Genomic DNA, 17897 nt, shown 5'->3' with positions numbered 1-17897 from the left:
TTCAGAAGATAATGTGCAAATAGAGATACTGGGGTGCAAATGAGCAAAATAAATAACAATATGGGGATGAGGTAGTTGGGTGGGCTAATTGCAGATGGGCTGTGTACAGGTGCAGTGATCGGTAAGCTGCTCTGACAGCAACCTGCGTAACGATTTTTTAAACTAGTTTTCATTAGGAAGGTGGATAAAGCATTTATCAAAAGCAATCACTTTTGCATGTGAACACGCAGAATCCTTGCTTCCATTCAGCCACAAGAGCATTAGTGAGGTCGGGCACTGATGTTGGGCAATTAGGCCTGGCTCGCAGTCGGCGTTCCAATTCATCCCAAAGGTGTTCGATGAGGTTGAGGTCAGGGCTCTGTGCACGCCAGTCAAGTTCTTCCACACCGATCTCGACAAACCATTTCTGTATGGACCTCGCTTTGTGCATGGGGGCATTGTCATGCTGAAACAGGAAAGGGTCTTCCCCAGACTGTTGCCACAAAGTTGGAAGCACAGAATCATCTACAATGCCATTGTATGCTGTAGCGTTAAGATTTCCCTTCACTGAAACTAAGGGACAGCCCGAACCAGGATAAACAGCCCAAGACTATTCCTCCTCCACCAAATTTTAGTTGGCACTAGCATTCGGGCAGGTAGCATTCTCCTGGCATCCGCCAAAACCCGATTTGTCCGTCAGACTGCCAGATGGTGAAGCGTGATTCATCATTCCAGAGAACACGTTTCCACTGCTCCAGAGTCCAATGGTGGCGAGCTTTACACCACTCCAGCCGACACTTGGTATTGTGATCTTAAGCTTGTGTGCGGCCATGGAAACCTGTTTCATGAAGCTCCAAACTAGTAGTTATTGTGCTGACATTGCAGAGGCAGTTTGAGTGTTGCAACAGAGGACAGACAATTTTTACACGCTCCTAGATGTTTCCACTTCACAATATCAGCACTTACAGTTAACCGGGGCAGCTATGCAGGGCAGAAATTTGACGAACTGACTTGGAGAGGTGCCATCCTATGACGGTGCCACGTTGAAAGTCACTGAGCTCTTCAGTAAGGCCATTCTACTGCCAATGTTTGTCTATGGGGATTGCATGGCTGTCTGCTCAGTTTTATACACCTGTCAGCAACGGGTGTGGCTGAAATAACCGAATCCACTAATTTCAAGGGGTGTCCACATATTTTGGTATGTATAGTGTACGTCACCTATGTTTTGAGGTGATTTCGCCATGGGCCAGAATGAAGCACCTGGCTCACGCCCGCCCGGTTCCAAATTTAATGCAATCAACGCTAACCAGGTGCACCCGGGGCATAATCAAATCCCCTCATAGAATAATGAAACCTCAACTGAGCAAAATTTCCAGGGCTCATTCTCAATTATTCCGATTTCTTGTCTTCTGACCTCCACTCCTAAAAAACGCATTGGACGGAGCTTGGATCCATTGTGAGGAGATGAGAAGAATCGAGAAAGACTACTTGATTAATCCAGGGTATGCCTTAACGTAATAACTGATTGGACAGGTGAACACAAGTGTTCCACCACATGGCTTTCACCTGTCCAGTCATTTGTAAATCGCCGATTATGTCAATGGATGCACTTTCAAAGAATTTGAATGTGGCCCAGGTCTGGGTCCTTTCTCCTGAAGTATGCGCTTCACTTTATACATTTGAAAGTAAATGACTAGTATAAGAAAGATGGTGGAAAATCCCTCTAACCCATGCCTACACCAAATGTGGGGAGGAGAGTGCAGATAAAGTAAAGCGGAACTAGAGAGAGAGGTAATTTGTTAATTCAGTGTTTTCAGTTGCAACATCAAGGGAATGTTGTGTGCACCCTAAATACGAACATTTAATGATTATCAGTACAATTGAAATATTTTATGTTGGAACTCTTGGTATGTTCGTACACCTGTCCCACAACCTAATGAAATGTTTTGAGAACATTCACAGAACCGATTTTGGTTTGCCGGGAAGATTGTCATAAGCGCTTTCATTACATTTCAATAACTTTAATAAAGTATGTTAAGTCTGACGAAGTCTTGCTGGTTTGCCGATAAACTACAAAATAAAGTTGTTCAACATTGCAAGTTTAATGCAAGGACAGGCAGAAATAGCACAGTTTCGGCATCGTCACTTAGTGTTAAAGTATATGCAGAGAACCCACTTCATACTACAACTATAATGACTTTCCCAGCTGGCATAGCAAAAACATTATTGATTGACTCATCATGCAATGTCTCGAGGATATACCTAAATTCATAGTTTAAGTACTACTGTAACATTATGCGCAACGGGAATTACTTAGTTATTTTGACATTGTAGCAATGGCACAAGGAATGTATCTGGAAGAAAACAGTGTGGCTACAGAGACGAGGGAGGGAGGTATGGTCTTTGAAGAATTCCATTATAGCCTAGTTGTTTGACCAAATATCTATTATAACAATAAGAGGTTGACTTTTCAGCAAAAGGCTATGGGAGACATTTACTACGCAGGTCAGTAGAGCCACTGCATTTATGTGGGGCCAATGTATTTTGAGGTAGGGTATTTTGGGGGTGGGGGCCAGGGTGTGTTTGGGCAGGTGTGGTGGTACTGTGGTGAGGTTTAGCCCTGCGTGTTGGGGTTCCAGACGATGCGTCCGTCATCCCCCAACCTCACACCGCCCCCGGCCACCAGTTCCAGGGCGGCAGGGAAGGCCCGGTGCTCTGCCTCCCGGATGCGATTTGATAGGCTCTCCTCAGTGTCATTCATCAACACAGGCACCGCCTCCTGCGCAATGATGGCCCCGGCATCAACCTCTTCCTGTGGACAAAAGTTAAGGCAGGGAAATATTTAGGTCCTGTCCATAGACGACTCCGTGCCCAAAAGCCTGTTTTAGCATGGGCATCGCCATTTTTAAGTAGTCAACTGGGTGGGACTTCATATGGATTAAGGAAGGATCACATAATTTCATCCAGGTCATAACGCGGGATCAGCCAATGAATTATAATCGTGAGAAAACATTCCATAACTGCAGGTGGCAGTAAATCGTCAACATTGGCTTTATACCTGTTTAAAACACACTCCAGGTGGCAGTATGCACCCTTTCAGTTTGTTACCAACTCATAGTAGTAGAATAACTGACTACTTCAAAATGGAGATGGCCTCAATGGCACCGTCTGTGCACTCACAGACACAAAAGATGAGTCGTCTATCTAAGTCTACGGTCCTGTCCAGGAACAACCCATAGCCTCTAACCCTAGGCACTTATGTATCTGAAAGGATTGGATAGGTCTAAGCAATATGGCTATAATTCCACCTAATGTATCAGAGAAATCCGTTTGGATCAACATGTGCCTAGCCCTAGGGGTGAGGGGTTGTTTCTGGATAAAGCCTTCGAAATCAAGATATGGATAACAAACTAAATGTGCATCCATTTTCAAATGAGCAGGAAACACAGGATAAGTTTGGCTTTAAGATCAGATTTCGTTACATTTTTTAGTCATTTAGCAGACGCTCTTATCCAGAGCGACTTACAGTTAGTGAGTGCATACATTTCATACTGGCCCCCGTGGGAATCGAACCCACAACCCCTGGCGTTGCAAGCTCCATGCTCTACCGACTGAGCTACAGGAGGCCCACGGGGGCTAATTTCTGATCTGAGCTCATTTCTATACCAACATCCGGTTATTGTTAGTATTGGTGAGCAGAGGCAGGACCTGTTCTCAGTACAGTACTTACAGCCACAAAGTGGACGGTGCAGCCAGTGACCCGTGCCCCCGCCTGTAGAGCCTGCTTCTGGGCATTCACCCCCTTGAATGCGGGCAGCAGGGACGGATGGATGTTCAGCAGTTTTCCTACAACACACAAAATACATTAATTCTCACATGTGCACACACTCGCACAAACATAATATCAAAGCATTGTTAATAGAATGAAAGCGTACCCAAACACGCTTCAGCCCAGCTTGATCAAAAAAAGGAAAAGAATCGGGTGCTCGACTGAGGGATTTGATCATTTCAAAAAGCATTCTTTACCCCATGTAACTTCAAGGGAGAGCAAGTGAAGTTAAGAAATGCTTTTTGGATCAAATCACCGTTTTCTGTGTGATACATAGACATCACAAAAATACACACAAAGCTGGGTGGTCCTACCGTTCCATTTCCTGACGAAGGACCCTGTCAGGATCCTCATGAAGCCGGCGAGACACACCACCTCCACATCGAATTCCTCCAGCACGCGGTCAATGGTGCCGTCAAACTCTGCCCGGCTACCGTACAGTTTATGGTCAACTACCCGTGTCTGAATGCCGGCCAGAGAGGCCCTTTTGAGGCCCAGAACCCCCGGCCTATTGGAGATCACCACCACGATCTCTGCTGAGCTGGACGTTCTCTTGGCCTGCTCCATCAGCGCCTGCAGGTTGGTGCCTGACACACACAATACACTGCACACTGGTATACAGATTACATTTATAACTGGAGAACTGCAATTAGCTATGGGGCACTAGCATCCACTTAACTGCAATTCTACACATATACAGGCTCTACTTAGACATCTTTCACAGTAAGGAACCATCTACCTAATGTTGAAATTTGGGTGAAGTATCCCTTTAACAATGGCCTACAGCAGGGGTCTCAAACAGGTAGATCGAAAGCTACTAGTAGCTTGCAGCCCACCTATGAGTAGCTCGCCAAACAATTCTGAAAGTAGATGCAATTTTCACGTGTTCCACTGCAAACTGTCAAACAAATCTCACAAGTATCAGACACCGCCAGCTCACAGCTACCATTTAATGAACGCAACATTGACATTATCCCACCCCTAGTTAGCCACGATTGGCTTAAAAGCCAAACCTAACAATATCTGCCAATTAATTTCCAGCAATATTGCCGTAGGTCTGTGTGGTGCGCTCGTTTGTTTATCGCTCCGTGTGTAGTAGCCAGTTTAGTCTTGTGGGTTGACAGAAATACTTTCTCCAAAACCTTCTCAATTCAAATGTTAACAGCAAAGTAGGCTTACCTGGCAGAAGTATATCATGAGTAAGTATATCATTTGTATATATTATTTGTAAACTTTGCCATGACATGAGCAGCAGCAGTACAGAACCATCGCTAGACTGGCACATTAGAAGGCACATTCCTCACTTGCTAGATGCGCAATTAAAAAGGCCCAGATGTGGAATTAAATGAAAGATATATTCTGATTTGATTTAAATATCGACATGACTCAGAACATCCAATTTCGTTGTTTCTCCATTAACAATTGTAATTTTAAGTGATTAATAAAAGTGAGAACATAATTTGGGAAAATAGAAAACATCAGATTGTATTGGGCCCCCCTTAGAGTTGTTTATTAACCGTTATTTTACCAGGTACATTGACAGAAAACAGTGCGCTACTTTCTCTTGTACACCAAGAACCCGGGAAGAGTTACAGGGGAGAGAAGAGAATGTGCCCATTTGATAGCCACCCCCAAAAAATAAATAATAGTAGCTCACGACATGTTCGATCTTTTAAAAGTAGCTCATGCTAGAAAAGGTTGGAGACCCCTGGACTACAGTGATTTAATGGAGATTGTGTAAACTATGGCATGCACCAATAAGGGTGCTCCTATAGACATATTTCCTGGCCACGTCAAAAAGTTGTGCGTGCAGTTTCGAATCAGAAAGGGGCTTGTTTACATTATATTCAGATGCAGCGCATGCAAGTTAAACACGTTATCAGATGGTTATCGTCTACAACATCGCATATGTCGGAGGATAGCCAGCGAGGCAAGGTAAAATATCACAAATAAGAATATACAGTGCCTTCAGAAAGTATTCATACCCCTTGACTTATTCCACATTTGTTGTGTTACAGCCTGAATTCACAATGGATTAAATAGATCCCCCCCACCCCATCCATTTACACACACACACACACACACACACAATACCCCATAATGACAAAATGAAAACATGTTTAGAAATGTTAGCAAATTTATTGAAAATGAAATCTCATTTACATAAGTATTCACACCCCTAAATCAATACTTTCGTAGAAGCACCTTTGGCAGCGATTACAGTGGTGAGTCTTTCTGGGTAAGTCTAAAGAGCTTTCCACACCTGGATTGTGCAATATTTGCCCATTATTATTTTTAAGGACTTCAAGTCCTTAACAATTACAAGCATACCCATAACATGCGCAACCACCACTATGCTTGAAAATATGGAGAGTGGTACTCACTGTGTTGAATTGGATTTGTCCCAAACATAGCACTTTATATTCAGGACAAAAAGTGAATTGCTTTGCCACATTTCTTGCAGTATTACTTTAGTGCCTTGTTGAAAATAGGATGCACGTTTTGGAATATTTTTTTCTGTACAGGTTTCATTATTTTCACTGTCAATTAGGTTAGTATTGTAGAGTAACTACAATGCTGTTGACCCATCCTTAGTTCTCCCATCACAGCCATTAAACTCTGTTTTAAAGTCACCATTGGCCTTATGGTGGAATCTCTGAGCGGTTTCCTTCCTCTCCGTCAACAGAGTCAGGAAGGACGCCTGTATCTTTGTAGTGACTGGGTGTATTGATACACCATCCAAAGTGTAATCAATAACTTCACCATGCTCAGAGATTCAATGTCTGATCAATAGATACCCTTCTTTGAAAGGCATTGGAAAACCTCCCTGGTCTTTGTGGTTGAATCTGTGTTTGAAATTCACTGCTTCGACTGAGGGGTATAGAGATAAGGTATTCATTCAAAAATAATGTTAACACTACTATTGCTTATTTAGGTTCGCCATTAGAAAAGCAGCTTAACACTTAAACTCAAAACATTTCAGCTTTTTATTTTTTATTAATTTGTAAAAAAAATATATAATTTCACTTTGATATTATGGGGTATTGTGTTTAGCCAATGACACAAAATCTGCATTTAATCAATTTAAAATTCAGGCTGGAAAATGTCAAGGGGTATAAATACCCTTTGAAGGCACTGCACTCTATGCTCTTGATTAACCCAGTTCTACCTCATAGTCCATTAAACTCTACAGTTCATTAATAATAATTCACAACAATAGCAAGAAGGCACCTCAGGGGTTAGTGGTAGATGGCCAACATATCACGGCTAAGGGCTGTGTCCTAAGAACAGCCCTTAGTCGTGTATTATGGCCATACTACCACACATCCCTGGGCCTTATTGCTTAATCATAGCAGTCAAAACAAGTTAAATCGACATCCATTGATGGAAAATGATCTGGCGAGTTTAATAAGGGCGAATTATCTTTTCTCTTACAACATTCTTAAGGTCACAATTATTATTTTGATGGAAAAACAAATTTAGCTTCTTAGAATATGCCGTTACAAATTACGCCGATATTCCTTCTTAATTTGCTCAATAACGCTATGGAAAAAGGGTTTAATGGATAAATGTGGCAACTGTTCTCTTGATGCAGAATTTTTTATTTTATTTTTGGGGGGGGGGGGCTAGTTTTCAGGACTTGTGGGTGGGTTTTGAGAGGTCATTGGGGCTAGAAATGTTTGCTTGACCTGGCAACGCTGGTCTCGACATCAGTGTATAGCTAATTCTGCTACAGGGATTTTTGATGAGAGCATGCACGCGCATCACTTGAACGTGACATTTGCTTGTAATAAATTACTATCTGTTGGCACTTGGCAGTGTTTTCAATTTCAGATACAGTGGCACACGCCATACACCACGCCACTAACCTGTGCCTGAGATGAGAACGCCTACCCTGGTCCTCTTGCGGGGGACGGTGCTGCTGCTGTCCCCTTGAGACGCTCCGTTCTGCAGGGGCCCCAGGTCTACTACGCAGGGAGAGGGGCCTACACGCAGGCTCTGCTCCAGGTTCCTGATCACCACAGGCTTGGCCCCTTCACAAACAGGCACACACACACAAAATTCAGTAAAATGACAAAGATGAATACCACCAAGCACTGTGTGAGTCTTACCTGTGTGTGAGCTCATGCGTGTTTGAACCCATCAATACAAAAATTACATTTAATGTAAACATCTGAAGGGCATTTCCTCATTAACAAGATCGATTCTATACAACATACAGTTAGTTTCCTTATCGGTCTGTGAGTGTACAGAACCCATAATTCCTGAAGCATTGGAATGAGAGTTTCACTACTCATGCTTTAGGTCGTCGCTCACCAGGCTGCTTGTGGGCCAGCGAGCCAACGATCCAGGCATCCTCATGGGCTTGGAGCTGCCTCAGGACCCTCTGGGCGTCCGGAAAGGCCACCACCAGCACGGCTCCAAGGCCACAGTTGAAGGTGCGCCCCATTTCCTCTTCGCACAAGCCCCCCTCCTTCTGGAGCCATGAGAACACAGGGGGATGATCCAACGCGGATGCGTCTGGGTGGGACATACAGTGCACACAGAGCAGCTCACACACACATTCAATATGAAGTAAATACTAACCACAGTTTAGAGCTGACCCCAATTAGTCGACTGGTCGATAGGCTGTTGGTGGACCGAGATTGTTTTAGTCGAGCAGTAACAAACAAACATATACACACGCCCATCTCAGTGAACTAATCCATTGCGGAGGCCTAAACTAAAAGCCAATTTATGCTTGATCTGAAAACATGGTTGAGGCTCCATATGGAGGGTGTGACGCAATTGCGGAACCTCCAGATGCATGCATAGGCCAAATCGAGCTTCGTCCGCGTCGCCATGCGCCTCCAAACATTTATAACAATGTGGAGGCCTCTGTATAGCTCCGCATTGACGTGATTGGTTGACCATAGGGGTACTTCCTGTATAAATGCAAACTCACTTCCTTGACAACAACTCTGCACTGCTCAGCGAAGCATGAATGCCCTGACTTCTGCTGAGGCCATATCGCTGAGGCCATATCACTGTAAATGCTGCATGGCCAATGACCATGCGCCCAGATGCACAATGTACTTCCCCTCCAGAATGCACTCTCTCCCGCCAACTTGTGCACATTCATTGTTTCATAACGTCATTGTGTTAATTGTTTGCGTTTGATTGTTAGTGTATATCAATTCCCCATTACATAAATCACCAGTTGTACATTTACCGTTAACTCCTAATCTACAAATGTTTGTTACTTTGGTTACGGTAATTTATTTTAATGCATTCAATATTATTATTCCAGTCTTCCCGTTCTCATTGTCGGAGTGGACACATTGATTGCAGAGTGCACAACCTATGCTACACTTGTGAGAAACATGTTTTGGTTTCCATTTACGAGTTTTAGTCATTGTCTGTGGTCCTCTGTAGCTCAGCTGGTAGAGCACGACGCCAGGGTAGTGGGTTCGATCCCCGGGACCACCCATACACACACAAAAAAAAATGTATGCACGCATGACTGTAAGTCGCTTTGGATAAAGCGTCTGCTAAATGGCATATTATTATTCTTTTGTTTGGAGCACTCCTATCAATGTTGAGTAAGGCCTATAGGCTACCTGGCCTGTGCGCAAATGTAGGCATACAAATGTGCGCATTTGGGGATCTGCTAGTATTTCTGATTGGCTTAACGCACCACCACTAATGACCTGTGGAGCTTCTCAAAGTAATGTTTTCTTCACGTCAAACAGCAAGCAAACAAAGTCGGTTTTCACATCCATTGAGAATTACAATAGTTCCTCAATGTATTACAAAAATCTTTCCAGCTCTCTCCCCTTTCAATAACCACTCAACCTGAAAGGGAAAAATGTCATGCTCCAAACCAATGGAAACGTCATAATATAGGACTACCTAGTTACTTCTAATTAGTTGCGTGACTTGGACTGAAATAGGTCCGATACTCATTTTGGGTGCTGGTACTGTTTATATTTAGGTGCAGGAGCGCCACAATACTTTTGAGTTAAAATTCTATAAGAGGTGCCGGTACTCAGCTCCGGTAAGCTCCTGCCCAAGTCAAGCACTGCTTCTTATCCCTTGCGCAAATAGCCTACAGCTGTGTCTGTCCCAAACTCTGAGGGCCCAGAATATTTTATACAATGTTGCAGGTTTGCTAGGGCAAGCTTCAGGCCAGGCCCAAGTTAATAGATGATACAATGTTTCAAGTTCGTTGCAGACAGGCCATGTGTAGCCAATGTAATTTATAGGATATGTCTTTTTAAAATCAGGATATTTTCTACCTGCAATGTTGTTATTTGTTGGCTTTATACATAGTTATATATTTGTACAATGGCAGAATCTGTAAAAGCCAGCAGGAGGGAAATAGTTGGGTCAGGTTATCTAGATCTCTGGCGCCTTTTTTATTTTTATTTAACCAGGTAAGCCAGTTGAGAACAAGTTCTCATTTACAACTGCGACCTGGCCAAGATAAAGCAAAGCAGTGCGATAAAAAAACAACACAGAGTTACATATGGGGTAAACAAAACAAAGAAATGCCTTCGAGGCATTTGTCTTATTTCATCAAAATGGTAAGCCTTAAGCATCAGACAAGTTCGATGCATATAGTTGGTTTTATTAAAACACATACGGTGTGTCTATATGGAAAAATACAAGTTAAAAAATTGACCAATCGATTGGTCGAAAGAACAGACTACTTTCGGTCAACCAAGATTTCTTTTTTGGTTGGGGACAGCCCTACCACAGCTAGTACAATTCAAAACAGCATCAGGTATCTGATATGGACAACTGTTTCATCCTCATACATTGTTTACCACTACACTTTAAAAACATGGGCAATAAGAGAAGTGTGTGTTTCTCTCTCACCCAGGTCAACGGACAGTTCCTGAGGCAGTACTCGGGGGATGTTCTCCAATAGGCCGCCCCCAGTGATGTGGGCGTAGGCCTTGATGGCGCCGCTGCGCAGGATTGGCAGGAGCAGGCGGCTGTAGATCTTAGTGGGCGTCAGGAGAACCTCGCCTGTCAATCAACATGGGGAAAGACTTTAGACGGGGAAAAGAGACCTCTAGGGGGAATTACTTTAATTATGATACATTGGATTCATAAAGCACTTTAAGGACCCAGATAAACCTTACAATAGTACAATTGAACAACAGTACAAAATATGACCAATAGAGACTGGGATAAGACAGGTAACAGGCAGGAAGATAGCATGAGAGAAGAAAGATTGGGCAGAAAAACCCACAGAAATGATCTCTCAAATAAATGTAAGTTTACTCTGTAAGAGCTTCTATGATCTCATTAACCTACCCACGGTTTGTCCAGGTTTCCCGAAAGGTGCAGGGGAGCTGTAGGTGACTCCTGCCCTCTCAAGGACCTTCCGGACCAGGCTGAATCCGTTGCTGTGCACCCCGAGGCGGCAACCCCGATGAGCAGGTCCCCCTCGCAAATGTCCCCCAGCCTGGGTAGCAGGGCGCCCCTCTCCACCGCCCCCACGCAGAACCCTGCCAAGTCGTACTCTCCGGGGCCGTACACACCGGGCATCTCCGCAGTCTCGCCGCCTGGATGAACGAACAGAAAAACGCACACAGTTGTTAAGACAAATATATGATCAAACACACATGCATGCAGTTGCAAATGTGCGCACACACACACACAATGTAGAACCCAGAAATGGATGGCTGGCTCACGCCCAAGAATACAGATGGTTTCCAGTGTAGCAGCTAAAACCCTACTATGTTGGTTTTCACTACACCCCCAGTATACAGCCAGCATCTCCACTTTCTTACCACCTGAACACACAAAATATAGTGCGCACACACAGCCATCCTTGCATCTTAAGGCTGACATCCGACTGCCCCACCCCCCCCCCCCCTCACCCAGTAGAGCGCAGCCCGCCAACCCGCAGGCCTCGGCCACGCCCCCCGATCACGGCGGAGGCCACGCCCACATCCAGCCGGCCACAGGAGAAGTAGTCCAGGAAGAAGAGAGGCTCCGCCCCCTGGGCCAGCACGTCGTTGACACACATGGCCACCAGGTCCTGTCCCAGGGTGCTGTGCTGCTGGCATGCCTGGGCAATCTAGAGAAGGCAGAGATGAGGGCAGAGGTCAAGTCTTGAAGAGGTTGTAGGATCTCAATGTCTTTGTGATTCCTAGCATAATCTCTCCCCACCTGCTTAAAACACATTGGCGAAGGAGGTCTAAGAGTAGGGACCTTGTACGCCAATACAGCAGAGGAGGCGAGGAGATGTTATGTGTGGAATCACGGAAAGAGTAATTGATAAACAGCCAAAACATATGCACATGAACCTACATTTCTCTAACCGTGCTAGGCCAAAAAAACGGATAAAAAAAAGAACGAAAAGCCTGTACTTGGAATATATTGCTCCCTAGCTTTATTCATGCACCAAAACATGCAATGCGGCTGCAATGTCTCATATACCGTTTTTTTGTTTTGAGAAGTCATGCCTACCTTGAGCTTGGTCCCTACTCCGTCTGTCCCAGACACCAGGATGGGGTCAATGAAGCCTGCAGCTTTGAGGTCAAAGAGGCCGGCAAAGCCCCCCAGCTCAGCGTTACACCCTGGTGGACAGGAAGGGAATAAAAGCAACACTGGTCTTTTACAAAATGAAGAACACATTGGGGGAAAAGTTTAATATACAAAACATTGTATATATTTTTTAATAATATTCTATCCAGTTACCTTTACATCTGGTTGATGTAAAGGTAACTGAAAAAATAAAGGAAACACCAACATAAAGTGTATTAATAGGGTGCTGTCCCACCACGAGACACCAGAACAGCTTCAATGCACCTTGGCATAGATTCTACAAGTGTCTGGAACTCTATTGGAGGGATGCGACACCATTCTTCTACAAGAAATTCCATCATTGGTGTTTTGTTGATGGTGTTCCCATTAGTGTTGAGATCTGGTGACTGACACATACACACTTTAAACAACCTATGCTCCTTTGAGACCCCTCTATTAAAGTCAATGAGATCCCATGGTAGCCAAATTAATGGGCAAGCAGGCATTTTTATACATGACTATAAGCATGATGGATTGTTTATTAACTCAGCAACCACACCTGTATGGAAGCACCTGCTTTCAATATACTTTGTATCCCTCATTTACAAGTGTTTCCTTTATTTTGGCAGCTACCTGTATGTCTTTTAAACACCAAAATAATTAATTAAATCAATTCATCCATCCGCCCACCCATCCATATGTATATTGTAGAAAACAACTAATTTATGCTTCCTACAGCAATGTGTTTATAGATCAAAATCGAGGAAACTGTTCCAAATTCTATTTGAGTAAAACTGTGTCTACAGGTACAGTATTTGTTAAAGCCCTGGGCACTACAATACATCACTTACTTTAATTATCCAACACCCAGATAAAGTAGACAAGACAAATAACCTAATTTCTTTCCTCCGGTTCATTTCACAAGGGAAGGAAAATCATTTACCTTCTTGGACCTTCGTAATTAGTTGGATAAGGTGAAACCATGATAGGTTGACTGAGAGACTGCTTTAGTGCAGGGCATGTAATGAAATGCCCAATCCCAAACCGACCCCCTAGCACCTTGTCCCTCTAAAAATAGGCTAGGTAGAGGTTTTTGCCATAATGCTTATACCAGTGTTTCCCAGCCATTCCACTTATTTGTTCAATTCCAGCACACCTGATTTAACTAATCAGAGGCTTGATGATTAGTTGACCTGAATAGTTCAAAAGGTGGAATTCGAACAGGCAGGGTACTCAGCGAGATTTGGGAAACTAATCATATATCCAATCTTACACAGATCATTACAAGTAGATAGGTATGAGTTTGGGAAAAGCACTGCAGCTCTCCAGGCTGTCTAGCTAGTAGCTCAGCTGTAGCCGTTCTGATTAAAGGCAATGAGAGGGGGTTGACGTGACTACCTGAGCGAGAGGTGGCCTTGGCCAACGGCTTGATCATGTCCACCAGCCGGTTGCCCGCAGCGATGTCCACTCCGCTGTCCTTATAGGTTAGGCCTCTGCTGGGGGAGGGACACACAGCAAGGGTCAGAGGTTATGGTGAGACGACCAACCAATCAGGCTACAGCTATTTGCCCTCTACCAATGTCAGTGTGACTCAACAGGCTATTGTCTGTCTATGTCAAATCAGGTGGTCCCTCAATCCAGCTTCTACCTCCCATTAACAGATTGAGTTATATCACACTAATGTAAAAAATATATATATACACTGTCATGTATAAGAATGACTTTGGGTAGACTACCTACAAATATTTCTCTGTCCAAAGTCCATTGACCCATTCTTATCAAGGGGTAAAAATCATGAGTCGTGCTAGCTAGGCCAACCTCCAATTTAATGCAGATTACCTTCAGCCAATGCTTACGCCAATCCAACATAAATAACTAGGACAAAATTCCAAATATGAAAACAAAAAGTCAGACTGGAACTCTACACAGTAGCAGTATACAGAATGAAATGTCACTAGACAATCTCTACTGGAATGTGAGCGTTCATAGTAGGTTCATACTAAATGCACTGTTTCTAGGCCAAATCTACATGTAAACAACCGACAGACACCGAGGTAGACCTTGTCTAGGGTTACCCAATAGCCCCTCCTGTCAATATGTACTCTAATAAACAAAATATAGGGTTCTAACCTGACGATGGTCAAACTATTACAGTGAAATTATGAATGAGGAGTGTTTAGGATGCCGAAAGTCCTTTATCTGTGTGTATGTGTGTTCAGTGTTAATGAGTGTTCAGTTTGTGTGTGTTTAGTGCGTCCACACACACCTGTGCTGGGTGAGGTGGGCGATGGCTCGGTGGCCGATGTCACGTCGGTACACGGCTCCCGGGAACCCTACGGCGGCCACGCCCCGATTGGCTGCGTGCAGGGCCATCTCCAGGGACGACCTAACAGCGGTGACAGTGAGGACACGGCCCCCGCTGGAGACCACGCCCCCTTCCTTCAGCGCCGTTCCGGCGTGGAACACCTGCACCCCTGTCTCCTCCACCTGAGACAGACCTGTTAGAGTCAGAGTCGAGAGTGAGTATTATAGGGAGCGTATTAGAGGGAGTGATAGAGAGAGATGGAGGGAGGGAGTGTATGAGATGGAGATAAAAATGAGTCCCTACTCTCCCCCTACTTTAATCAGTTTCCACCAATTAACGGCAGATTTTCATGCGAATATTCTAAAATCTGCATAAAAACAAAACGCACATTTTCCCACCAGAGATGCATTTCCATCAAATTGACTTGTTGCAGGTAATAATAATAATAAGCCATTTAGCAGACGCTTTTATCCAAAGCGACTTACAGTCATGTGTGCATACATTTTTACGTATGGGTTTACCCGGGGATCAAACCCACTACCCTGGCGTTACAACCGCCATGCTCTACCAATTGAGCTACAGAGGACCTGTGCGTGATGTACTGCACATTAAAAAAACGTATACGGTTATATTCCCATGTACTGAATAAAACATACAAGTTTAATGGGTTTCCATTGCATTTTCAACTCTATTGATGGTTTTGTCACAAAATAAATGGCGTTATATCGCGAGTGTGCCCACTCTGGTCTTGGCACGTGCGCTCTTTATAGAACGGCCCGCAGATACAGTATAACCTACAAGAGATTATTGTGGACCCCAAATTTTTTTGGGCCAAACAGCAGCCAAGCATCAATTATCATGTCACCCTGTGAAGTTCATAACTTATTTCATCTGTAGCCATTACAGGGGTTTCTAAACTTTTTCACTCGGGGCCCCCCTTCCAGCATTACAACAAGATCTCTGGGCTAAATAAACATAATAAAAATACATTAGCTGACATGGGCTAGTTGATCTGTACATTTCTTACAAGTTATAAATAGCTCTAAGGTATACAATGACTAACATGACAAGAGGAACTGATGATGCATTACCCAATTTCCAAATTGCACCTTGTGCATTCTACTATTACAACTTTCAAGAGTAAGTTTAAAGCCGGACTGAGTTCCTCGCACCCCAGTTTGGGATCCACTGGCCTAACAAAAACTGCATGCTTTCCGAGTCGTAGTGGGATGACCAACACACACCATATCACAAAGTTTACTTCGATATGATGGTTATTATATCGATATTTGCGCATAAAGCGTTTCCACCACCATTTCTCGTATAATTAATTTTACCGACACAAAAATATCCCACCTTGTTGGCAAAACAAAATACGCTACACATTTGGAAAGTTTACCAACAAATGTGTTGTTTCCATCAGGCCTCTCATGACATTTTTATCCAACATGTACTTTACTCACATAAAAAGGTTGGATGGAGACCTGGTTAATGTTATGTAATTAGTTGATAGATCGGTTGTTCAGTGTCGGTTACGACTGACAGCAGATCTGTTCCAAACATGGGAATATTCACTAGGAATCAAACGAAAGAACACTGAGGCAAACGGAATGAAATGTGGAGGGACCTACCGGAATTTGTCCAATGGAAACTTATTTTAGTTGCAAAACATTTAGCTACGGTGTTTGACTAATGAATACACCCCAGGCAAGTAGAGCGTGGACAGAAGCGTACCTACCTGTGATTGCAACACCTTTCTTATAGGAGCCGGGGTAGCCGGGGCTGGCCATGACCACAGTGACTGCAGAGCTGTCCTGGTGCCACACAGTGGTGCTGGATGCTAACTTCCCCTGCAGGGTGCTCTGGAGCACCTCGTACAGGTCACTCTTCAGCAAGGGCATCAGCACCTAGAACAGGGTCACGTTCAGTGCGAAGAAAATCTTTTGATTCAGTGGGGATATAATACTGGAATGTCCATTTTCACACTGCAAAATGTTTTGGTAAGGTTTGCCCAACTGAACATGATTCAGGCAAGATCGGAATTGTCCTAATAGGCACAGATCCAGGACCAGTTCATCCTCCATTAATCTTAACCTTACCCATTAGTGGAGTGCAATTGCAAAACTTGCCTTATAAGCTCTATGATGATAAAATAGAGCAGAGACATACCAATAACACATGCTCACACACACACAGTTGACAAACCTGACACTCTGGGTCGCCGAAGCGACAGTTGAACTCCAGGACCTTGGGCCCCTGCTTGGTCAACATCAGCCCAGCGTACAGCACACCTGAAAAAGGATGACGACAGGTAAACGAGCAAGTCAGACACAAATAAACGACAGAAAGAGGGACCCAATTTTGCTCCCCTTTCATTTCCACTCCACACAATAACCAGTGTGCTGCATGCAGTTCATTACTTACCCACATAGGGGGCACCCTCCTCCTTCATGCCATCCACAGTCTTCTGGAGGACAGTCTCTCTGATCTTCTGCAACAGCTCCTGAGACACCTGGACACAGACAGTGAGGACAAACAGGTGGACAAGCAATAGCAGGTTGTGCACAGAGAGAGACTACATACAAGTCCTACACATTCTGAGCAATGTGAGACAACGGTTGGTGGTTGTCAAGAGTGTGTGTGTGTGGGCGTGTGTACCTGCGGGGTGGGGCAGTAGGCCCCCATGCCGCCCGTGTTGGGGCCCAGATCCCCGTCCTGCAGGCGTTTGTGGTCCTGGGCCGGGGGCATGGGGGACACAGTGCAGCCATCACTGAAACACAGACACTACACGGGAGAAGAGAGGAAGAGAAAGAGCAAGTAGTTAGTAAATGCCAATAATGGAACCGCATATTGAATTGTCAGGTAGTGAGCAAAATAACCATAACATTTTAAGTCGCTCTGGATAAGAGCGTCTGCTAAATGCCTTAAATGTAAATAGGAAAAGCACATTATCCAATGTATTCTTTGCACAGATCTGTGCTATTTTGCGTGACAAATTTTTTTTGCCCACTATGTAAGAAAAAGAAAGAGGACCAGACACTCACAGACACTTCCTCTCCCTCCAGAAGTTCCTCCACCACCACAGTCTCCCCGGCAGAGCCGAATGCCTTGTCCTGCAACACACACACACAGGCACGCACACCTTCGCTTTAAAATGGGAGCTGGATTTGTAGAGTCAAAACGAGAGATCAAATCAAACTGTTATTTGTCACACGCGCCGAATACAACTGGTGTAGAAATGCTTGCTAACGAGCCCTTCCC

The 17897-nt window shown here is 44.2% G+C and overlaps 1 protein-coding gene across 1 annotated transcript in view; it reads right to left on the bottom strand.

The window, feature by feature from the left end:
• Positions 1-2061: 2061 nt before the first annotated feature.
• Positions 2062-17897, bottom strand: part of LOC121535944 (trifunctional purine biosynthetic protein adenosine-3) — a 36538-nt gene continuing 20702 nt past the window's right edge. Inside the window, 18 exon segments of the mRNA XM_041843162.2 lie at positions 2062-2791; positions 3710-3825; positions 4123-4395; positions 7678-7842; positions 8126-8329; positions 10670-10822; positions 11114-11212; positions 11215-11364; positions 11683-11728; positions 11730-11882; positions 12275-12384; positions 13730-13827; positions 14598-14829; positions 16375-16543; positions 16842-16927; positions 17061-17148; positions 17295-17420; positions 17681-17749. Of these exon segments, the coding sequence (XP_041699096.2) occupies positions 2594-2791; positions 3710-3825; positions 4123-4395; positions 7678-7842; positions 8126-8329; positions 10670-10822; positions 11114-11212; positions 11215-11364; positions 11683-11728; positions 11730-11882; positions 12275-12384; positions 13730-13827; positions 14598-14829; positions 16375-16543; positions 16842-16927; positions 17061-17148; positions 17295-17420; positions 17681-17749 (2535 nt within the window). The 3' untranslated portion in view covers positions 2062-2593.

Source organism: Coregonus clupeaformis, unplaced genomic scaffold (genome assembly GCF_020615455.1).
Source record: "Coregonus clupeaformis isolate EN_2021a unplaced genomic scaffold, ASM2061545v1 scaf1083, whole genome shotgun sequence".
In the NCBI taxonomy this organism is placed as follows: Eukaryota; Metazoa; Chordata; class Actinopteri; order Salmoniformes; family Salmonidae; genus Coregonus; species Coregonus clupeaformis.
The sequence above is the reverse complement of the archived record's forward strand: the minus strand, read 5'-3'. Positions and strand labels throughout refer to the sequence as shown.